This window comes from Chelonia mydas, chromosome 3 (assembly GCF_015237465.2).
Source record: "Chelonia mydas isolate rCheMyd1 chromosome 3, rCheMyd1.pri.v2, whole genome shotgun sequence".
Lineage (NCBI taxonomy): Eukaryota > Metazoa > Chordata > Testudines > Cheloniidae > Chelonia > Chelonia mydas.
The window spans coordinates 114,927,599-114,952,969 of NC_057851.1; the positions used below are offsets into that span (position 1 = coordinate 114,927,599).

The following is a 25,371-nucleotide window of genomic DNA, read 5'->3' on the forward strand; positions in this document are numbered from 1 at the left end:
GGTCTCAGGATTTTGGTATCATATTATCACAAAAGGACTTCAGTATTTAGTGCAGGAAGCCTAAGAACAGTACATGGTAGAATGGGATCAAAATGCTTGTTCCTAGATGCTTGATCGGTATTACAGGTTTTCTGTGGTGGAGAGATGCTTTAAGAAACCCACTCCCTCAGACAGTAGGTGGAATAATATGTGGTAGTGTAGTAAGTTTTGTCTTATTGTACATCTTGTCTCCCCTTCTGTTCCTCACTATCTCCTGAGTTTCCTGCAGTGGCTGTCGCAGTTACAGTTTTCTAGACATAACTATGCAGATGTAGAAAGAAGACTTCCCTGATGAAGTAGTTTCCAGGTGTGTTGATTACTTGTAGCTTTGACCCAAGCCTGTTTACATCTCGCCCAAACTAATTACTGCCCAGCACCATACGCAGGAGTCTGGTTTTAGGAGGAACAAGGAAGGCATCCACCCCTGACTTGAACACAAGCTGATGTGAATTGGACTGACTGGGTCTCACCTGGTCAAGTCAGGTGCAGTTAGGGGCAGGATATCTTTGGGGCTCCTGCTCAGGTTGGTGGTGTGGAGTCAAATAAGTGGGGGAAATGGTATAGAGGAGACCATTGTACAGCCCCCCCCCTTCCTCCCACCCTTAGTGCAGTCAGAGACAGTAATGTGGAGCTGAGCACTTACCCCATCAGGTGACTGTCCCTCCGCCCATCGGTCTGTCTCCCCTCACAGTGCTGGTTACCTCTTCACCTCTGTCATGTCCACTGTCTCGGACATGATCCTGCTCGTACGTGTGGCCTGGTTTCCCACCGTCTCTTCTGCCCCGCCTCTCTCCTCCTCCTCCTGGGCTTCTAGCTGCGATGGATGCTGTGATGGTACCTTTCCTGCACTTCTCTTCCTCTTCCTCCTCCTCCTCCTCCTGTTCAACTGCCACGGAACCAGCCCGTCCCAGTGTTCCATCTCCTTCCCAACTGTCATCTTCCTCTTAAGTTCCATTTTTTCCATGAATAAGCATGAAGGTCAAATATTTTTTCCCCAACAGTAATAAAGCAAGAAAGAGGCAATTAAAAATGGTATATATTCTGAATAAAGACCCTGTAAAATGGCATTCCATATTTATTTAGTTAAAACTGATTACAGTAGGGTGGAAGATGCAAAGTGGAATAAAGATTGTATTTTCTGTTCTTGCATACTTCAAATAAATATCTTGCATGTTGGTCCTGAATGACTTCTTAAATTGTTTGATACTAAAAACAGTTATAGTATATTGAGAACATTTAGAATGAAGTTGCACAGAAGTCATGCATTTGTTAAACAAAGGGGCTTGTGAGTAACTGTCAGAGCTGTACACATGGAGTTTTAAGTTTTGTCGCTAGCCAAAGTCAGTGGGAGTCATGGGTAAAACCTTTGAAAAATCTCTGAAAATAGGCTTTTGAAAAAGATGTCTTTTTGTAATGTGGCATCTCTGTGAATATTATACAGTACACATATCTCTTTGAATGAGACAAAGTAACCTTGCACTTTTGCTTCCATTGTTGTTCATGGATTTCATTGCATACCACAACTGTTGGTACAATGAACTGTAAGCCATTTCTGCTTCTTTTTTTTTTTTCTTTCTTCCTTTTTGTTTGTTTGTTGCGTACAGCAGAAACTGTGATTTGAACAGCTATGAAAAAATCCCCAAGTGCTTTAGGTGTTTAAGTATTGCCATGTGTGTCTTTGAGTATGTATGTTATATACACAAGATACCATAATTGTTTTGCTTTACAACTATACTGTTAAACATAACCCCTCTTTCTTTTTAAAGGGAAATTTACAACTGTATAATATTAGTCCTTTTAATTCTAAAATCCAGATGAAGTGTAATCCCAAGTATGTTGTTTCACTGTTGCAATGTAATCTTTTCAGATGATACATCAGTTAGTTGGAAACAAATTAGCAGCTATGCATGCCTAAAGAAAACAATTTAATAAACAAGATTTTAGTAAAACCTAATCAGAATTGTAAAATGATACTTGGAAATCAGTTACATTATACAAAAGAGCTGGTGTGGATGTAGCTTTCTGTAAGTGTGAGTGTAAATTTAAGGTTTCCTCACACAGTGTTCTCTAAAACAGTTTAAAGACTTGATTTTCCTCAATGTTTCAATTTGTTCAGATTTATTACTTCATTTTAAAATGTGAGAAATTAATATTGAAAAATCTCCTCTTGTACCTAATCCTGTTCATTCCGGTGATCGGTTTTGGCTGTTGAAGAAATCCACTTCCTGTCTATAACACTTTAAACCACAGTGAAATTGGTGTGATACTTATCTGCTTTTGATGTTTTTGTTCTTTGTCTTAGAAAGTTAGTTTGATAGTCATGACAGGTGCCAGCATTGACAGAGTGAGTTAGCATATCTGTAGGGTAGGGAAAGCATGGACTGCCCAGTAAACAATATCTTGTGCTTAAACATTGCTCAGGTGGGCCTATCTTTCGATTCATTATCTATGCCCATTCGGTCCATGGCCTCTCAGCTGAGACTGCTAATATGGTTGTTAATTGGGTCAACAGGTTTTAGTGATATGATCATTTGTTCACTATAGGAACTATACTGACACCAGCAATGTATTATTAAAGTGCATGGAACGGCCAACAATTGGTAAAAGCTGCTATCACTTTTGACCTGGACCCCATACGAACCAAGGAAAGGAAGCAATTACTATTTTAAAATTAGACCATCAAACTACTTAAGCCCCCAAATTTTCCTTTTTTAGAGGAAGTTAAATAACATGCAGAATATTTGGGGGGGAGGGGAAAATTTATATCTATATATAAATGTGAAGAGACAGTAGACTCTTCATAGTTGAAGTTGTAACAGGGTTTCCATTATAGGGCCGAGTTTGCCCTCAAAATTACCCATCAGCCTAAAAATATTTTTTAGGAATTTTGCATATTATCTCTGGCTAAACATTTTTTTTAATCAAAGCCATTCTTAGATAATAGGCGATTATGAAAAAAAAATATGAAATTAGGGTTGAAAATGGGAAAACATTACCAGAACTCACCACCTGCTGTGAGGCAGGAGATTGTTGAATGGGTCTCTGCTTTATACTCCCCCATAAAACCTCACTGTGCTACCACTTCTCTCACTGTGGGTGTTAAATGGATCTCCAGTTCTCTCCATGGTCTTACTGTGGCTGGGTGGCAGAAGGGTTGTTCAGAAACTAACAGCCTAATCAGAGTTGTAAAATGATATTTACAAGTAAAACCTAATCAGAATTGAAAATTCTGACCACCACTTCTGTCATTGGAGCCATGCATTTTTGAACAGCTTTCCCTCTTACTGCGGGGGAAAAAGGAAGTTATTTACTGGTTCTTCTGCAATCTGAAGCTCTGGGTCCCCCTAACTTTACACCAGCAACCTACCTACTACTGAGGTTCTTCTTACTGCTTCTTTGATCATGCACTGGACACCTGAAAAAGTTGAGGCTCACAACGATGGGGAGTAGGTCAAGGAAGGAAAATAGGTCTCAGCATCCTGTGCATGTTGAAGTACCATGTGCTGACTGCCACAGTAGGAAAGTTTGGGAGAGAGCGAGCCTACCTACCGAGAGAAAAGGCAGACAAAGGTGGAGGGCTGCAATGAGAGATGGACTGTCACTGGTCAGAATTAGAATTTGGGTGGTACTATTCACGCCATTACATTCCACTGGATTTTGGTGCATTCAGGTTTAGACTTAATCCTGGAACTTCATTCTGGTGAGTTTTAGTACATATCCGGTACTGGCTATAATTCACTTTTTGAAAAGTTACCTCCATGATATTTTGTCACAATAATCTCATAAACAGCCTGGCCTAGAACATTCAAATTTGTCTCATTCAAGAGCAGTTGGTGAGATCTAGTGCATAGGACTCTGAGAAGCTGAGCTTATTTTTGGAGTTGCCTCAGGGCTTGGCTACACTTGCGAGTTACAGTGCAATAAAGGAGCCCCGGGCGCACTAGCTCACTACCTGTCCACACTGGCAAGGCAAGTAGAGCGCTCTGACTCCGTGGCTACAGCGCTGCTGGTACTCCACCTCGGTGAGTGGAATAATGTTTGCTGCGCCCCTGCTGGAACGCTGCGGCGCCAGTGTGGACGAGGTGTTGCATTACTGCGCTCTGATCAGCCTCCGGAAACGCCCCATAATCCCCTAAAGTAAAGTGGCCACTCTTCTCATTGTTTTGAACTCACTGTAGGAATGCGGATATGCCGTTTCAAAGCTCCGTTTCTGACAGCCGGATGCTTATCTGCTCCGAGACAAAGCAACCATTAGTGTGGAATGCTGTGTGTGAGAGAGAGAGAGGTGGGGGGGAGGGGAGGTCTGCTGCTGTCTGAACTTACAAGACAGCATGCTGACATGCTCTCAGCCCCCCCAAAAACCCACTCTCTCTCCCCCCACATACACACAACACACTCCCTGTCATACTCCACGACCTCCCATCTCACCCCCATTTGAAAAGCACGTTGCAGTCACTTGCATGCTGGGATAGCTGCCCATAATGCACCGCTCCCCATGCTGCTGCAAGTGCCGCAAATGTGGCCATGCCAGTGCGCTTGAAGCTGTCAGTGTGGACAGACTGCCGCACTTTCCCTGCTGTGCTCTCCGAAGGCTGGTTTAACTCAAAGCACTCTACATCTGCAAGTGTAGCCATGCCCTCAGAAATAGGTCAGCTTCTAGAAGACTGTAAAATTCTCCAAAGGGTTTACTGAAAACTTACATTTTTACCTTTTAAAAAAAAAACTTTCCATAATTTTTTCTTTGTGAAGGTAGCTTTTAAAATCCTAAACTCATTATTGTAGTATATAACAATGATTTTTCCTTTAAATATTGGGGGACCCCAAACCAGAGATCCTCCCTCCACTATATATCCTTTCTGAACTCCTAGCTCGGTGACCTGGTCCTAGTATCCGATATCTTCTTTCCCAAAATCTCTAAACCCCATTCCCTGCCAATGGGGACAGACTATAGAGAAGCATTGTGGGAAGGGAAACTGAGAAACAGAAAGGTGATATGGCATGCTCACACAGTAGGTTGGTGGACTGATCCAACAATAGAATTCAGGTCTCCTGATTCAGTGTCTCAGCCACTGGACCACACTGCCTCTCCAGAAATGTTTGTTAATCCAGGAGCCTAGCAGTTGTGAATCAAGGAATTTAGAAGCTTTGTTATTTATTTTAATATAGTTTTAATTTTCTTGAGTGAAATAGTGGAATATATATCCATGACATTTTAGAAAACTTCCTGAAAAAGCAAGAATTTTTGGACAAGAGGTTTTGTGATGGCAGGGTTGTAAATTATATATGTATTCTTTGGTTAATTTAAAACAACCTTGTCAGGAAAAATATATATGCAAAAATCCCTATACGTTTGAAAGTTAGGAAACTTATACTCCACAAACAACCTTAGTACTTATTTATCCCCTGATTAACACCTATATCCACCAACAACTCCATTATACCCAGCCACAAACCATTATATAATTGATCTACATTGGACATTGCTCCTGAATAAGGAGTGCCAAAGAGTAGATTAGTCCATTAATTCAGTGGAAGGAAGTCAGGGAGTCAGTCTAAAACTGGCAAGTAATGTTTTTTACTTTCTTTCAGACCAAAGAGCAACTCTGTGAAATCACTGTATTTACTTTCACCCCCCACCTCCAACTTTTAAATAGAAGTGCCTTTCATACTGTCAGAATTCCATGTTGTGACACCCCTACTCAAAAGTTATGACAGCAGTGTAATGACAGCTACTGCCTCTTGAGAATCAATCAGGCAATTAATTTTGTAAATGAAATGCTGATTATACAAAGCTTCACATGAGAGGCCCAGTGATTAAAATCAATTTAACAAATTGTTTCAGGTGGGACTTGATTAATAATTTGCCATAAATGCTGAGGATATATGGCCAGCATACTTTTTTGTATGTGTTAATAAAGAACTATATATAACACTCAGAATAGAAAAATCTGCAGATAACTATGAACTTTAGGCTTATGACCTAGTTACTATAGCAGTACCATAATTTTTTGTGGGTATGCTGTTCTCCCCAGTATTGATGTTGTCATTTCCTTAACTCGGCCTGCTTTCCCCCCCTTCCCCCACAATGAAAATACATTAACCATTAAGTTTTCCCCAACAAGATCAAACAGTTGGGAAAATATCCCCAGATCTGTTTGGATATCATTTAATTATAGCAAGATTCTCCTTAAAATGTGATAGTTTTTTTTTTCTGTGCGTCTCATTAGCTAATCACCAAGATTTTGTACACGCTTCCTCATACTCAACTTCTTCCTTGCAGGGTCTTCTCTTTAGAGGGAATGAGCTCCTTTCACCCTATACTAGGCTGCTGTCTGATTCCTGCCTGGCAGCTACCACTCTTAGTAAATGTTCCTCCTTCCCATTACCTATGTTAGTATAGCCTCACGAAGAAGTAGGTGAAAGAATTCTTCTTCTTCTCAGGGCTTGTCTACACTACTGGCCGGATCGATGGGCAGTGATCAATCCAGCTGGGGTCAATTTATCGTGTCTAGTATAGACTCGATAAACTGACCGCCAGTTGCTCTAGTGTCGACTCCAGTACTCCACCTCAACGAGAAGCGTAAGGGGAATCGACAGGAGAGTGTCTCCCGTCGACACGCCACAGTGAAGACACTGCAGTAAGTAGATCTAAGTACGTCGACTTCAGCTACGTTATTCACGTAGCTGAAGTTGCGTAACTTAGATCGATCTCCCCCTCCCTCCCATAGTATAGACCAGCCCTCAGTTCCAGACACCAAGCAGAGAGCAGGCTTGTAGGGTGGAGAGGGCATTTACTTGCTGCAGAGGCTGAGCGCCTCATCCCAAGCACCAGACCAGCTAGGAAAAAGAGGAATGTAAGCCAAATCAGGACACTTCCACAGCTATAGTATCCTTTCCATGAACCCATTTATGTGGATATGCTGGGAGCAGAGAGGAAGATGAGGTCACAAGCTCCAGTCTAGGGAGCCATTGGCCATGAACTGAACACTACTGTTTGCATTCCCCTAGAGCCTAGGAGCCTGCCCGTTGTGCTAGGTGCTGTACAAACACAGAAAAAATAAATGGGTTTAAGTTGGCTTCCACTCAAGGAGGTCTCGGTGCCTTGAACCCAGATAGTAGGTCTTTAGAAGATGAGTGGGAAGGTCGGAAAGTTCATTGTCTCTGCTGAATTATAGATGCATTTTTATTTGGGCTACCTGCTTTTCTGACTTGTGGTTTTTCTTCACCTGGTTACGTGTGTGTAAGGCAGTGGCCAGATTTAATGACTTCTTTAATTTTAATTTTTCAAGGTAGGAAGATAGTGTAATTGTGTAAGTGTAAATTTTCCACACCTGTATCTTTTGGAATTTTTAATTTTTGCAGTTGTGGGTTTATGTAAACTGGTTTTCTTTTCCTGGCTGAAACTACAGCATTGGCCACTGTTGAGGCTCAGAATCATCTTAGTTTCTGCTTCACCAGAAGATACTTTTGTATCATTGAAGAGCACATTGGCAGCTGTCAGAGCAGATTTATGGGCCCCGCAGGTAGATGCTTTGGAGCAAAGAAAAGCAGTGTTAGTGGAGGAAATAAATATACAGTTATAAGTGGGGGAAGGTAATTTTGGGTCCTCCTGAATGAAAATGGAGGTGATTAGGTGGGTGAAGAGGAAAAAATGCTGACAGGAAGAGGTAGGTTTCTGGGTTTGAAATCTTGGCCTTATTAAAGCCAGTGGTAAAGCTCCCATTGTCTTCAATGGGGCCAGGAGTTCACTCAGTATTGTTAATAGTTTTGGTAGCAAAAAAAACAAAAAACTCAAAGGGTAGCAGTACTAAGTTGTGTTGTCACATGAACTTGTCTCAGCCCGTAGGATTGTTTTGGCCATCGGGTGTGATAAATGTATATAATTGCTTTTTAATGTTGTTTTAACCTTTGCTTGCACTTCCAGTGACAACATGAAGATGCAACTCATATGTGGTTCATTAAAAACAGATTTCTTTTCTTCATTGTTTTTGTTGTGATTTATTCTCTCAATAGGCATTATAGCTTTATCCGCCTCCAAAATAATAGCTAGGAAATGGTTGAACCCGTAATCCTCCAGTTTTTAAGTAATATTAAATGGTTTTAGCAGAATGTTGGGGAAAATGCATGTAGCCAAAAATAAGCAAATGTCCTGTATTTTGAATCTATGATATATTGGTGGTGGTTGTTTTTTTGAGGTAGGAGAGTGTTTTTTGTTGAGGTGGGTGGGTGTGTTGGGATGGGTGTCAATTTTTTCCTTTTCTGTTTTTCTTTTTGTTTTGAACAAGGAAGAATATTTGTGGGTGGCCCTCTGCAGCTGGGACCGTGCGGTAAGCAGAGGTTGCAAAACAGGTAAAATAGATACTTTTGGTTATATCACTCATTTGCCTTCGCTGATACCCATGGTGAATTTGTCCCTTTGTCTTTTGAGTGACATCTCTCTAAGTTTCCTTATGCAGCTGAGATTTTTGTACTTTAAAAAAAATTTTAGTAAGGGATTAAATAAGATATTATGATATATAAAAAAGCAGATGATTTCCTGCTTCTTAAATAGTCTAATAATGCAAAGTAAGATTTTAAGGATGTACATGAAAACTTTCTGTAATATCTTGACTTTTCTGTGCTTAACTATATCATTCCAAATTTCAACATAGTTTTTTAAATGGGTATTTAAAACACGCACACCTTTTATATTTTGATATCTTCCTCACTTTTTTGTCACTTTAGATACGTTGTCTGGAAAGTCTTCATAGTATTCAACAGAGATTAAGCCATAATCTAGGGATGGGTTACCTTTTCCCCAGTTGCCTCCTGTGTCATTTTATTGTAATGAAGAGTTGTAATTACCTCTTGTGATAAATACCTCATTCAAAACTCATAGCATGAGCTGGAGCTGGGAACTTCATGCCTGGTTATCTTGGAATGTTGGGAGCTGATTGTCAACTATCTTCACTGTAAGGTTTCGCAGCTTCAGGCTTTGTTACAAATGGAGAAGCAGGTTCTTTTTAATACAGAGGCAGAGGTTGTGGCAGCAGATCAGTGGTGAACTTAATGTGTATGGTAACTTGTGAGAAATTGAGAGCAAACGTATTCCAGAATATACTGCACTGGGCCCATGTTGATTTGTTATAGTTACAAATGAGGCAGCACGAACCTAATGCCATAGTCACTTAAAATTTGCCTCACTGGTATAATCATCAAAACCATCATTTTTTTTTTTTTTTTACCAGTTTGTAAAAAGCTGCACTTTTTCACTCTGAAGAGCAGTTTTATCTTAGGTGAACATGTTTCTTCTAGTGAACCACCTTGTCTGCCTGATGTAAGTGCTATGCAGAGTTGGAGCCTACTAAGCTTTGTTGCTCATTCGTGAAGAAAACTAGGGTAAAAATAAAGGAACTTTCATCTGTGTGCAGGGTTCTCATTCCATCCCTGCTGAATTCTACCATTCCCTTTTGGAGGCGCTTTCTCTTCCCCTGTCTTAGAACACCTCTGTGAGATATCTTGTGACATCGTATGGGCTAGTGGTCTGCTTTGATAGTTGAGACTATATTTTCAGACAAGTGCCATCTATAGCCTTAAACTTCTTTCTGCGTGTATTTGAGAGAAAGTTTTGAGGCTAAAGGCAGGACATTGGCTGCCAGGAAATGTAGTTCAAGCATATAGTTCAAGACTGACCACCAGTTGAAAACTTAACTTAGTACACGCCACAGGAATTGTGATGGAAGAACAGGGTGGATAAAAAGCAATGATTTAAAAAAAAAATAAAATAAAAAAAAAATCGGATTTTTTTTATTTTAAATCGGATTTTTTGATAAAATGTTTTTTGAGGAAAAAACCTATCTAAAGATAGTTCTAATTAAGACACATTATATCTCAAAGATATCTCATCATGGAATAGGGATTATAAATTCTAATTCTATAGTCTGAGACAATATAGTCATGTAATGTTTAAGAAAAGTTTTGTAAATGAGTTCCAATAGTTCATGGATTAGGGACCCAATTTTATGGGGTTCCGGGGGCTTCTGTGTAGATTAACCTAAATAATCTTTCTATCTACCCAGTGGGACTCAGTGCCAAGTCTAGAAGATACCATCAGAGATGCTTAGTTTTGTAGTTCTCAAACTGTGGATTTGTGTCTCCAGAGATAACATGCTTGTTAATAGCAAAAGTGTTTTTAAATACACAAATAAATAAATAACGTATAGAGGTGAGAAGTAACAGACCTCAACCCTATTGTCCCTCTGCAAATTTGTGTACACACAGTCAGTCACTTACCTCTCTCTAAAAGTGCAAAGTTTCAAAAAGTTCAATGAATAGAAGATTGTTGGGGGCGGAATAGATCTGGACAAGGAGAAGAAGTCTGGAGATAAATGTGAGAAGGGAGGGTCAGGCAGTAGAAACAAACGTGAAACTGTTTGAACAGCATATTCCAGAAGTCTTGAGATCTTTCTGAGTGTAGCCCTCATTGATTTGAGATCTACCATACCATTCTCTCACTAGAAGGGAAAACCTATAATGGCAGCAGGCCGTAAAAGAGACCCAGTTTGGGTCTCATCTGTCTCTGAGTTGTGAAGAATATGTATTAAGGTTATAACAATCAACAAGAATGCACTTTTATGTAGAAATCCATGATTAAATTGAGTCTTCCTGACTAGTGATTTAAATCAAATCCACCCTGTGGAGGAAGGACCTCCAGTAGTACTCTGGGTACATTGGGGAAGGGAAGGTCAATGTAACATTTAATCTTTTCACATTTTGGGGAGTGGGGCAAGGGTCTGCTTTTGTTTATATAGTTTCCTTACGACTGGGAAGACTGTGGTGATACTGGTGAAATTGAGCGTTTATAAGAGGTTGCAGTGTAAAATTGCGCCACTTTTGCTCATGAAAACGTGCTGAATTTGTACATTTTTGATGCTTTGTTTAGCATTTGAGCATCCTGGAGAAATAGCAGGCACAGAAGAGTAGCTCTCAGTTAACCCTTTCAGTCAGTGGGCAGTTTCCACGTTCTTTCTGTTTTAGTACTGGAATGTTAATCTAAAAATGGGTGTGTGTGATATTCTGGCTCCATTAAAGTCAACAACAAAGTTCCTGTTGATTTCAGTGGGGCTAGGATTTCACCCTGGGTGTTTTTAAAGCACTCAAAGGTGAGTAGTAGTCGGGATTATTATTATATGCGCTCTTGTTGCAGTTGGAGTCTGGAAGTCATGTGTACAAACGTGATCTGACACTGACGTAAGAAGGTTTCAGAGTAGCAGCTATGTTAGTCTGTATTCGCAAAAAGAAAAGGAGTACTTGTAGCACCTTAGAGACTAACAAATTTATTTGAGCATAAGCTTTTGTGAGCTCTGTAGCTCACGAAAGCTTATGCTCAAATAAATTTGTTGGTCTCCTAGGTGCCACAAGTACTCCTTTTCTTTTGACATAAGAAGGACATTATAATAAAGATGCTATAGGCTGCATTACCACTAAAGAAGAATGCAAAGAACAAGAATTGTACAATATGGTGTTATGAGCAGCTGAATAAATAACTGAGGTTTAAAAGAAACCTACACTAGAAATTGAAACAAGGATAGGGGAAACTTAAGAAAAATACAGTCCATGAAGGCTTGCAAGAAAAAAAATGTGGGCACTAGACAAGCAGAATAAGCAAATATTAGCCAAAGCAGTAAAATGGTTTTTATTCCAAGTATCGAGGGGGAAAATAGTCTTGGAGAGAATTAGGTCCATTAATAAAGGAGGCGAGATGAAATTAATGAATACTAAAATATATTATTTTTATTTATAATTATTATTTTTATAATAAAATAAAGAAAATAAGTTTGGCCAATTAAGAAGTAATTAAAGCTTTGTAAAATAGTTTTTGATAGAAGGTAAGTGAGTACTTGGAAAGTGTGTAAATGTACACGTCAGCTGTTTCTGAGAGTGTATGTTTCTGAGTATTTGAAAGAATTAGATAAGTTTATGGTATTGCTGACAATGAAAAGTGTTGGCGAACAGGTATGGGAAATCTGGCTAAAAGCAGAGTTTTTTCTGATCTTCAGAAAATGAGTGATACATGTAATTGTCATTCTGTTGCTATAACTTCTGTCTTTAGCAAACTAATGGAACAAATGTTAAGAGGAAAAAAATACCTGAACTCCAAAAGGATAAAGGAACTTTGAATATAGGTTTATAAATGAACAAATCTTGCTCGACAAACTTGCTATTTTATAGTAATGGAAGAAGGGGGACACAGCCTTTATATACATCCAAAAATACATTAAAAGAGTGTTATGATTGCAAAGTGAAGCATTCAGAAGTTAGAAAATGCCAGAAACAAGATTTTTTTTATTAATTACTAATTTTCTCATGGGCTTTTCTATGGCACATATCACTATAGTATCTAAGTGCTTCACAAACATTAATTAATTTTCACAACACACCTGTGCAATGAGGGGGTAGTGTTATTCCTATTATTAAATGGGGAATTGAGACATAGAGAGATTAAGGTCAAAAGTGTCCACTAATTTTGGGGGTTCAATTTAAGATGCTTATGACCTGATTTCTTTCTGAGCACGTACCTTTGTATAGCACTTTATGTGTTCAAAGCACAGCTCTCATTGATTTCAGTTGCAGCATTGACTGCTCAGTACTTTTGCAAACCAGACCCCAGGATTTCACATCAGGCACCCAGAAAATAAGGAACGCACAATTAGTGATCACCTGGGAAGAGTTCAATTTAAGTGACATCACATACGAACTCTGTGGCAGAGTCAGGGATAGGATCCGGTTTTCCAGGGTAGTATTCAGCTGCCTTAACCATGAGACCATCCTTTCTTTTCCTATAATCTCCTGCGTTATTTACTGCAAACCTTCTGGCTTTTGCAGCAAATGAGGGAGGCAGCAAATGAGGGAGCCTCATTCATTACACAACCTTGATTCCTCCCTAGAGCAGGTCTATCCTGTGCCGTGAATGAGACGGGGTCCTGTGGGAAAAAATGGTATGTTATGTAATTTAAAGACTGTATCGGAATGCATATGTACAAGGGGGCCAAAATAAGGTTGGACAGACAACCTTAATTTTGGCATTTCTTAACTTTTGAGTATTTGACTTTGCAAGCTTATCTTTCTTTTAGCTTTTTGTGTGTGTGTTACTTCCTAGGTTTTTAAAAATCCAAATTGAAAAAAACAGAAATTTCATCTTGTGGAATCATATTGACACCTGCAAAGTTCATCAAGTGTGTTGAAACTTCTAGTGCCACTGCACGCTCCTATGCCTCTTGAGCTTACAGAGTAACTGATAGTAGTAATAAGTTGTAATCCTTGTGTGGACTAGCCAGAAGAGGGGGATCAGACACATACTTTGCCAGTGGGTTTCACAGATATTTGCTGACAGCAGAGGAATGGTGAAGAGACCTGTCTCCTCCCCGTCAACCCCCTCCCAGCTTCTTGTCTTAGGCTCATTATTCAGTCAGTCCTATGCCTCCATTTGTCCAGTTCTTCTCCACTTCCATACACACACTACCTTCCCCCTGGTTCCTTGTCTGTTTCCCCCCTCCCTGGCTTCCAGTCCTGTGTCCAAATTTGGGCGATTTTTCATGGAAAGAGCAAAAGGCATTAGGATAACTTTCTGGGCAAATTTCAAGTTCCTGCACCAAAGCATAGAGGTACTAAAGCTTCTCAGTGAAAAAGTTATAAGAATTTTTAACATTAACATAACCAATGTATTTTTCCCCAACCTCACTCTGAGAAATGGGTGAACTGTTTTTGCCAAATTAAAAAAAAAAAAATCAGCCTCAGGTAGACCCTCTCCGGAAAGCTTCAGTCCAAATGGTTAAGGTTTGGCAAAGTTATAAGCAATTTAGTTGAAAGTTATAAGCAGATAATGGAATGGAATGCCTAGGGAGGTTATGGAAGCTCCTTCAAAAGCAGGCTGGATTGCCATCCATCTTGGATGGTTTAGGCACCACAAATCCTGCATCTTGGCAGGGGGCTAAACTAGATGACCCTTGTGGTCCCTTCAAACCCTATGATTCTATTAACTGAAAATAGGGTCTTATAATGGAAAGTGTCAGGTAACTGTAACTATAGGAATTGCTAATTATGAAGCCTATACTTTTAGTCCCATATTTGATACCATGTAGCAGAAATGTTACACTTGAAATTGGCTTGGATGTGAACATTGTCAAGTGGATTGAAACTTGGAAGAAATAACCTAAAACGAAGGGTAACAGGCATTGTTTTGAGTAAGGGAAGAGTCTAGTGAAAGAAGCTCAGGGAGTGTTGTTAAATCTGATTTATATAACATCTTGTTTAATGCTTTGGAAGGGGGAGGAAACGTCAATTTAATTAATTCACAGATAATTCTAAATTGGAAAGTGTTGCAAACGCTATAGTGAGAATATAGTAATAATACATAGTGGCCTAGAGACATATGAAATATGCACAGAAAATTACCCAATGACACTCAGTTTGAAAACAAATGCAAGCTAATAATTTGGCAAAAATAATTTGAAATGTCAGATATGTAAAGAAAAAGAGAAACCCTGTGAAACAGATCTAGGAGCAATAGTGAATCACAAATTAGAGATGAGCGTTCAATTTAATATGGTAGCAAGAAAGGCTAATGCACTTTTGAAATAACTGCATAGAGGTGGCATGTCACAAAGAAGTAACAGTTCCCCTCTACACAGCTGTGGTATGATCATATATGGAATACTGCATTCAGTTCTGGATATCTCATTATCAGAAAAATACTGCCAAATAGGTGGGATGTTACAGAAGGCCAGTGATAAAAATTATGGGTTTGAGTGATTTTATTTGTGAGGAAAGAGATGAAAATAACTAAATATATACGGTTGGCTAAGCAATGACTAATTTGGAGGAGATATACCCTGCAGATTTTTGCCAGATGTAAACATAAAGAAATAAAAATTAGTGTAAGTTGCAGTAGTGTGATGAAATTAAGAAAGAGAAAATTTAAATTGAGTATCAGGAAAAACATATTGGTATCATAGCCTGTTAGGCTGCGGAATAATCTCCAAAAAGGAGCCCCACCCCATGAGACATTTAAAACTAGATTGGCCAAAATTTTAGAAATTATACTGTAGAGAAGTCCTGCACTCAGAGGGAAATGAACTGGATAAACTAATAAGTCTTTTCCTTTTCTACTTTGTATGATTCTATGAAAACCCTGCCATTAATTAAGCTAATATTGTGTTAGGCTTTTTTTCTTTAAGTGTAACTTTTCTGTACCTTGAATTAATGCACATTAATTAAGAGGTAGAGGATAGATGCTGTAGCTCAGCACTGTAGGAGCATGATAGAGCTGTACTTGACAGTTTTTATACTCTTGATCTGATTCAGTTGGTCCTCACTAGTTAAAAGGGTTACACTAAGGTGTCACACACTGGTTGACACCAGTCATGAAACTCTTCAGATGCATTGTACATCCTGCCCAAAAAACAATCAAACCCAACCAAAAAAACCCAAACCATTCCAGTCCTGGATTTTCTGAGGTCTGGCTAGGAAGCAAATTGACTTTCACGTGAAATGTGGCTTACGACTCACATTATGATTTGGAAGCTTATTAATGCACATACTTGCAATGCAAAGGGTCTGAAATCTAACATATCATACGCTTAATGCTCCTTCGAAACTTCCTTTTTCTTCCACCATCTCTTTTATGAATTTGAAAACGAGCCACCTTTTCCAGGCTAAAATTTTTGCCCAAGACTGTGTCTTTTACACCTAAATAAATTTGGTGTAGCTGGAAGAATACTTTAAAGACAGTATTGCTAATCATTATATATGTTAGTATGCTTATTGATTTTTTTTTTTTTAAATCTCCTGCAGAGGTAATAGAAAATGTAAATGCCATTTTTTCTTTTTTTGCTTACAAGTGCAAAATCTTTTTGTCATATCTCTGATTTTAAGTCCCATTTCCATATTTCAAAACTGTTTTCTAATGAATAGGAAAATTAGAACATGCTGCTTGTAGAGCCCTACACTTCACTGCATTTTTGTATGTCGAATCGTTGTTGGATGTGTTCAAAATAAAGGTTCACTGTGCTGAATAAATGCAGATATAATCTGTGCTACGCTAAGGGGTGTTTCTAATTTCTTCTTACAGTATGTTTAAATCAGATCTTTGCTTGTGTTTAATAACAGGGCAGCCCAATGGATCCAATGGTAATGAAGAGACCTCAGTTGTATGGAATGGGCAATAACCCTCATTCCCAGACACAGCAAAGCAGTCCATACCCGGGGCAGTCATATGGCCCTCCAGGAGCTCAACGATATCCAATGGGAATGCAGGGACGGACCTCGGGAGCCCTGGGAGGAATACAGTATCCACAGCAACAGGTTGGTGGAGGATTTTTCTGTATTGCTTTGGTTTCTCTCCTCTCCTCTCTCCTCTCCTCTGCCATTCTGCTTAATGTGCAGGCCACAAGAAAAGGCTCAAATCAAAGTGTTTTGCTTTCAGAATGAAGGTAAGGGGTTATTTAAAAATGAATAAATAATGACATAAATTTGTTTCCTTAAATTTCACACTACGTCTAAACTATTTAATATGCTACAGACATATCTTTTAGAAGAACATGTTGAACGCCAAAAAAAATTTTGGTTGACATCACCTAGCTCTGTACATCTCTTTGGATTTTGGGATTTTTTTTTTTTTTTTTTTTTTTTTTTTAAGCAATATAGGTACCCATTTCTTTCCCTTTCTCCCCTCCCCTAATAGGTTTTCTCATCCACAAGAAGAAAAACTCCAAGCTTACACTAACACAGTACCAGTTTACTGGAGCGAGACCAATATTGTTCAGTGTGTGAGAGCTTGTCATGTCTTTGTATCAGAGTTGATTTTTATCGAAGCTTTCTGTGGTTTATTTCTTTTCTCTCTTCGTCTCTCTTTTTAAAGTCAAAGGTTGGGTTTTTTTTTGTATCAGAGGATATATAAATGTAACAATCTCCCCTAGTCTAGTTGGATTTCACTGTTGATGGTGACCTCTTCTGCCCCTTTCCCACCCTTTTAAAGAGGATTAATTACTCATGTTCTCACCATAAATTAGTGAAGATGCAGTAGTTCTTTTCTGAAGGGGAAAACAGATTAAAGTTATCCAAAAAAGCATGTTGGCAAATTTCTGCTAGATTTCCAATTAGAGTTGTTACTGCAGACTGAGAATTCTATACTCAGTTGCAAGCACAAGGCTTTTTGATAGTGAATGGAAAACAGTGTTTTGTCTCTACATGGGCTAACTAGTTGCAGATTTTTTTTTAACTTTATTTTGTGTTAAATATAGAAAAGGACTGAAAATAATGATCTGCAGGTAAATATATTTATTTCAATCTAATCCCAATACCCACCCATTGCCATAGAATACACAAGAAGTGTCTAATTAGCTTGTAACTTCAACTATGCTATTCTTATGAGTTCTCAGCTACTTCAGATATGTTAGTGAGTTGAGTTGCAGCATTTCACCATCTGACTTTTTCTTTTTCCTCATTAGATTTTTTTAAATGGATGTTTACTTGTTTGTAAGAGGTGATTTGGTTTAAAGGAGGCCAACACCTTACTTTGTTGCCAGCTTAATACAGCCCAGGCATTTTGCCAGTTTAATAAATGGTACCCAGTTGTCATTAGGAAGGGATGTGGAAAAAAGGAGCCTTCAGTTTTTTGTTTAGCTACAGCCAAAGCAAAGTTATTAAAACCATATTTTTTATTTTTAAAGGAATTATTCTAGGTTGTTTAGAGATGGGTGTTTTGAATTTTTCACTTCATTTACTAATTGCTCGATAATTGTACATTATCTGTCAACAGGCAATGACCTGGCACAGTGATTGGCTGCTGGCCCTATCTGTCTTCTCACAACATTAATGTAACTGGCTGAGCAACATTACAGTTATGATTACTAATACTCTTCAGGGAAAAAGTGAGAGGATAATTATGACATTGAATTTTTATTGAACGGACATCACCACCTAGGCATGATTTTGTTTTGGACAGCCTCCAGAGCTTCATGTGTTTGGCTCGTGAACCTCTAATGATCTGAATCCAGTTCTTTTCATATTGCTCATATATTATCACCTTTCTACAAAGGATTAAAATGCAGGAATCCAGGTTTGTAAATTGAATTGCCAACTTACCAGCTGAGTGGTAAGTTGTCTTTGGCTTGGGATGCCACATTTTCATTTCTGCCTGGATTTTTACTTTTGTGACATGAATATTAACCAAGAGGGCCCAGTCATGCTTTTTGAAATTGATTGCCTAGTGATTGTATGTTTATATATAATATACAATAACATTTTCAGGGGATGTGTGCTCAGCACTTTATGAAAATTGGGGCGCTTTATAATGTCTCAGATTGAACAACCAACAATTTGAGGTACTCAGAAATACCATATACTTCTGAAAATCTGATGAGTTGTGAGGTATCTGGATTTAAAACCTATGAGTTGTGCTGGTCTAGTTGGAGTGTGGGTATGCTATGCTTTGGAGGCAGGAAAGGGAAAGAAACATGTCTCTGGGAGATTGTTTTTATTTTTTTGTTTTGTTTTAAAGTGGTGGTTTGATGCTGTCCAAAGGTTTTGGAATATTAGACTAAATCCCAGGGGGAATTAGTGGGCAGAGTTCAAGTGAGATGGTTAAAGGTGCATGGTAAGTGCTTTTTCCCTAAATGTTCCATCTGTGCAGGAATTTTACTCCTGAATCTCAGCTCCATAGCAGGAGACAAGCAAAAGTCCTCAAAGCTCTGAAGATTTTAGGGTCTTGAAGGAGAAGCTGTTGAAAGATACCTGAGTTGACTTCAGCCACTGTGTGCCAGGGCTTGGGGTTAGAGCTGTCTGCACTGGCAGATTTTAACTTAGAGGTCTATTAATAGATGCTTCAAATGAAGAAATAGAGAAAAAATGAAAGAAAGAATAAAAGAATCAACATTAATGAAGATGCCTGGTCAAACATGAGAAATGATCCTATAATTGGCTATAAACATGCATACAAACAAAATGTGTTCTTGTTGAATGCCATTGATTCTGTCTCTGTAAAGAAACTGCAGAATGTTTGTGTGCATTTTGACGATGATGCTATCCACAGATACAGAGACAAGTATGACAGGGAGGTCTCTACTATTTGTTCAGACAGTGAAGATATAGTGAAAAAAGATGAGAACTTATCTGGTGCAGGCAGCCTAAATTTCTGACATGTAGGTGTTCAGCACATTACATAAAACTTGTGAAGAAACCTAATGCAGCAGAAGTTAAAAAATTCTTTCACAACTACCATCTGCCTCGTGGCTGATTGAGATAAACATGGGAATGGTGTACCTAGCTTTCCAACAAAGGTTGGTAGAAATCTCAGGATAACAGTGTCTCTAAACGTGTTGGGGGTGCATTCTATGAAACTGCTGCAAAGGGCTTCATGAAGAGAGACACTAAACTTAACAAAGCATTGAAGGAGGTTTTGGAGGAACTTGAGAGATTACATACAGGATGATGACATCACTCTCCTGGTCTTGGTGAAAATCTAGTTTGAATTAATTAACAAAAAAGAACTGGAACCACACAAAGGACAAAATATGAAATACAACGCAGAGGACCTTTGCATTTCTTGCCAATTTTAGTGATCCTATATACAAAGGTTGTAGTGTAGGTTGAACCTAGAACAAGAAGGAAAGGCAAAAGTAAGGCTGAAGAATTGTTAACCTGATTTCCTTGCTCACTTGACATTGAAGATTTAGATTTTTAACCCATATTTATGTTTGTGAAGGAGGTTGTGTCACAAATTGTTGCATCAAAATAATAGGAAATTGTGGAATTAAAATCACAGAAGGCAGGTCATTTTGACTGAGAATTTTGTCAATTTTTGAAAGACTTGTCCAGTCAGTTCCACATGAATCGAGCAGATGTTTAGTACACTTGGATTGGTTTGGTCAAATTGTTGTAATAAGGTAGGTGCTGAAAAATCAGAGAGGTTGGTAAAAGTATACCTGTATCTCAGTGCAAATATAAAATTGGAAAGCATTACTAATTAGTCAACTGTGGAGTCAATTGTGTTTTGTTTACAGAATTGCAAACTTCTCATTTTGGACAATGTGTGCCTGTTTTATGCTTGAGGAATAATTCATTTAAAGTGAATCGCATAGTTTTTTCTGTTTCATTTAATAAAAGCCTTTGTGGGGTTTTTAGTGGACTTTTTCACCCACCCTTGCAGGAAAAGAAGAGCTTTTTGAGGGGAGGAAAATCATAGCAAATTTACATGTATCTAGAATTGTTGGAACTGTCAGCACAATCTGAACACATGGGAACATCAAGGTAGATGTCTACACCCCAAGCTTCTGAAGCATTGGCCATAAATATTGATTTTGATGCTGTTATCCCTGATTCCTCGTGCACTGACTGTCTCTATACAGTCAGTCAGTGCCTTTTGAGCCCTGGTTGATGCTCCAGGCTCCCCTGTCAGCATGCCATGATCAATTAACTGTGTGGGAGCAGGGAGACAATGATTCCTAGTTGGTCACAAGAGCTCGGGGCTCTTCTGATGCCAAGTATATCTCTTCTGCAAAAGAGTGCCATGACAGCAACTCTGTTTGAGTAACTGATTTTACTGTAACTCTTTTAAACAGCTGGCTGTATTGGCAGACTGAGTTGGTTTGGTAGAAACCAGAAGGGCTTATGACTGAGAAAGCTGGGCCAGGAACTTCAATCCAATAGGGTTACCATTCTCTTGGATACTATGTTGGACCTGTTGGTGAAGAAAGTACTGCAGATATCAAAGGTGGTTGTTAGCCCCTGTGTAGTGACATGCAGCTTTAGTTGTGGAATGACCCATGCTCTCACCCACTACTACTTCCCTTAGAAACAACCAACCAAGCAACCAAAAAACCCTTTAGTGTATGGGGAAGTTCTGCCTGGTTATGGAGCCAAGATTCAGGTGTGAGAATCCTGCAAGATTATAACTTCAGAGACGCAGAATTACAAGATAAATAATTTTCTCTTCTCATGTGGATATCAGAATTACTTACCTTGTAACTTCAAAGGAGTTGAATTATGTTCTGTATAAATGCACAAATGATGTGTATGTGTCAGATGGGCACACACAACCCCAAAGACTGTAACACTTGAAATTCTGCTTATATGCGTTCCAAGACTTTGCACATATTTGAAGAAAATGTTTTAAAAAAATCTAAAAATGATTACAATGATATTTTTGGATTAAAAATATTCCTACTGGAAACCATGGCTACAGAGTCTGTGGACTGCTATCTACAGTTTCAAAATCTCTCTCCTGGGGCCTAATACTACACTGCCTTGCACTTTTTGTAGCTGTTTACCTCTGCAGAGTGGGTGTAAAAGGCTACCAAATCAAACCGCTTCATAATGTACATGCAATAGAGAAGACTCCCCAAAACTCTGCTTGGTCTTGCGCCATCCTCTCAGGGACCTCGTTTCTGTGCTCTCTTCTCTGGTGTTATATGTGGCAAATTTATTCCTTCACACAATCTCTTCATTCTTGGTGTGAGAATATACTCCTTTGCTATTCGTGCCAGGTAGAACAGACCTCTGTATCTTTCTGTCTAATAGTTTCTCTATGGGATTACCAATGAAGACAAAAACATATTTCTCCTGTGTCTAGGCCTGCTTAAGAGGAATATGGTTGGCTTAAAAGTCCCTTTTTTTTTTTTTTTTTAAGTCCACAGATAAATATTTAACATGTACAGCATGTTTAAGTCCCGGTTCAGGAGGACTAGTTGTGTTGAGTAAAATTGCACGTTTGTAAACTGTTTGCACAATCTGAGCATAGCCTACAAACCATTGTAGATGCCTATGCATTAACAGAACACTTAAGTAGATTTAAAATGGCAATGTAAATGCATTTTAGAACAGTATTTGAAACTCCTTTTTTTGAGTTCACAGTTCTGGGTTTCTGCTGAGAGAAAGTGTCATAACATACCACTAGATCTGTATCAAGAACCCAGCTTTTGCTTGCTTATGATTAATTTATTCTAATGTGATCAACTCTTTTATTAAAAATCAGAATTCAGGTCCTGACAGATCAGTAGAAAAAGAGGTGGTTTTTCAAATACTTGAATTTAAAATGTATTCATTTGTGAGTTTTTAATTCCACCAATTTATTCTGTTAATGTTCTGGAGTCTTAATAGATCTTTATTTATTTAAACTCATTGCACTTGATTATTAAAATGATATAGGTGTAATTTCTTTAGTTTTAAATAACATTTTCCATAACTTCAGTTTCATGGTACTGCATTTCTTATGTAAGTGACAAATTAGGGACAATTTTTCTGTGGGGGACAGATGTAATTTTAAGCTTATAATGTGGTGACATCCCTGCTTAGGCAGGACTTTAGAGAGAGGTTATGTTGTACATTTAAAGACATAATAAGAGCTTTTAATTTTTTGTCTTTTATGTATTGCCTAGAATTTTAAAGAGACAGTACTGAAATAAAATTAATTGGTCTGAAAATCAAAGATAGTGAGCACCCACATTTTTCCAAATATGAGGTCCCATGTCAAATATGTTGATAGAAAATATTTTCTCTGCACTGTTACTAATAACAATATCAGATAATTGAAAAGGAAATTGTTTTTAACATCTGACTTACTCTTCCTCAGTTCTTTTCCTCCCTTTAGCACTTTGATAATGAAACTATACTGGTCAGTTTCACTTTCTTGTTCTCATGTATTTGCAAAATACTGTTGTGCTTGGCTTCCAAGCTCTGTAGGAAAATGTTTAAATAAAGTTTTAATTGAAATTAAAAATATATCAACATTTCTATTAAAATTAAGGTTGTGTTTTATTAATCCCCCCCCACACACACTCTGCCTGTAATATTTTCCATTCCTCAGCTTAAAAAAAGGAAATAATCTCTTCCAAAAAACCAGACCAACCATACAATAGTTTATGAAAAGTTATACGTTTTTCAACCAAGTCTGAAAGTCTGAATATATAGATAAATGTTTGAAATAATAGGATAGTCCTTTCAGTGCTGCAATGGGCCCATTTAATCAGTCAATCACTGGATAATTGATGTTTAGGATGTATTAAATATTCTTATGGACTGGAACAACATCTTATTGTGTAAAATAAGATTGTGTTGTGAGATGCATAGTAAAATCTTTATGGAAAATAGTTGCATATGTATGTACAGTAGCCATTCTTAATAGCCAGTTAAAGCTTAATATAGCTGCCTTTTTCTAATTTTGACTTTTGATCCTGCAGACTCTAGGTAGGGATCTCTGCTCCCACTTTGAACCTGCTCACGCTGAGTCATTTGTAAGACTGGTACCTTAAACTTCAAAATATCCAAATGCAATCAAACTGGATTGTGAACTGATAATTTTCTCATATTTCGTTTTAAAAATATTGAGTGTTAAGAGTGCAAAAATGCACCTTCTAAGTGTCTTTATTGGTTGAGTTTTCAAAGGCCTTACACTCAACTCAATGGCATTTGTCTGTCTGTCCGTCTGTAATGTGATAACTTTTGAATACTGCCTCCAGGAAGAATCCTATTGATTTTGGGGAAAGATGGAGAACTCAGGAAGCTCCTGCCAGGTCTTTAGCACAGCCACAGTCTCAAGCAGCGCTGTGGTTGTCTGTGGATCAGACAACTGGTTGAGGGCATCCATTAACACCCGCTAGCATAACAATACCCTTGCTCCTCTCTGCTCATCTTGCCAATAGAGTTTAACATGTTGACACCCTGAATGACTTAGGTCTCAGACAGAAAGTAGAATAATGGTGGGGGGAATGGGGCACACACAACCTTGGGGAGGGGGACAGACAGAGCCCCTGGCATGGGGAGAATGTGGAAACAGGAAGAAGGAAATGAGTTCACATAGAACCCTTGCCATGGGGTAGGGGAGGGAATGGAGGGCACACAGAACCCCTACTATGGGGGAAGGGAGAGGGTCTTTGGAATGGGTGGAGGGAGTAATGGGAGGGCACACAGAGCCCTGATCATGGGGAAGAGAATGGGGGACCCTGGTATGGGGGGGAATAGGAGTGCTCGCAGAACCCCTGGAATTGGGAGAAGGGAGACTCGGGCACACAACTCCTGTTGGGGGGTGATTGGGGAACCTGGAATGGGGGCCATGGTTGGAAAGAGGGGATTGGGGGCAAACACAGAGTTTCTGCCATGAGATGGAGAATGGGGGAACCTGGTATGAGGAAAGAGGGGGAGCATACAGAGCCTTTGGCATGTCAGTGTGTGTGTGGAATGAATGGCATGGGGGGAAGTGGGAATGGGGGTTCACACAGTCTCTGTTATGGGGGAGGGAGAGTGGGGGGGATGGTATGGGAGGAGAGCTGAATGGGGAGTACACCGAACCACTGGCATGTGAGTGATTGGGGGAGTTGCGGAGAGTCTTTGAAATACAGTGGGATGGGAGAATGGTACACAGGGAGCTTGTGAGGGGAGAGCGGAATGGAGGGATACAAGGAGCCCATGGTGTGTACAGTAAACTCAGTTTATACAAGGTGTCTGATCCCCGATAATTAAAAAGGCAGAACTTTAAACCTTCTGAGACCAACTTACTTATTTTGGTTTATACACTTGTTTGGGTGGAGCAGGGGAAATTTGCTTCTGGTTGACAGGTTTCAACTTGGAGTAAATTTTAAAGGCCCAGGAAAGTTATAAAACCTCTGGGAATGTACAGTAAGGCTTTATTATAATGGAAACTGCAAGTCAGCCAGAACTATAGCAGCATCAATATGATTACCTGTTCACAGTGCTCACCTTGGGTGACATCCCAGATAGAAAATGTCCAGTTTAAACCAAGGAAATCAATTGGCTGTTGACTTGGCAGGTAGATTTTTTTTATAGCTAGCAAACACTAGCGTACTAGCTGCTGGGTCACTGGCGTGTGTGTTACTTTGTGAAATCTTTTAATTCGAGAAGATTGAAGTATGCCGAGACGAAGGTGGGGTTCATGATAATGATTTGCTTCAACTTAGTAATTGGAAGCTAATGCATATATACAAGGAAAACTAGTCCAGCTGTATATATATTTCCTTCACTAGTGTACATATTGTCTTCATCCTGTGACAGAATTGTGGTTAGATTGCAGTTTATGTTCTGAAATTGTTTTTAGTAGGTATATTGGTGTGGATGGTAGAGGGAAGGAGGGAGAAAGTAGAATGTTTGCTCTGTTATTTTTTAGGGGAAAAATATCAGTGTGACTCTATAGGGGGTGGGAAGTTCTGGTTATTTTTTATTTTCTACATATTTGGAATATTAATTCAAAGAAGGGTGGTTGAATCTTTAAGAAGGCAACTTTTTCCTCCCCGCTTTAGTATGTTTTTTAATGTCTGTTTAATTCAAAGAGTTGTGAACAGTTTG

At 38.9% G+C, this 25,371-nt stretch overlaps 1 protein-coding gene across 28 annotated transcripts in view; it reads left to right on the forward strand.

Moving 5' to 3' along the window:
* The window catches only part of ARID1B (AT-rich interaction domain 1B), a 398,263-nt gene that overhangs the window by 16,575 nt on the left and 356,317 nt on the right, over positions 1 to 25,371 (forward strand). For 27 of the 28 annotated variants that reach the window (XM_037895036.2, XM_037895046.2, XM_037895048.2 and 24 more), the window contains exon 2: positions 16,186 to 16,380. In XM_037895036.2, coding sequence (XP_037750964.1) covers positions 16,186 to 16,380 — 195 coding nt within the window. Of the gene's footprint in view, positions 1 to 8,367; positions 8,389 to 16,185; positions 16,381 to 25,371 lie in introns of those variants that run through there. The other variant, XM_037895049.2, reaches the window with a different exon arrangement.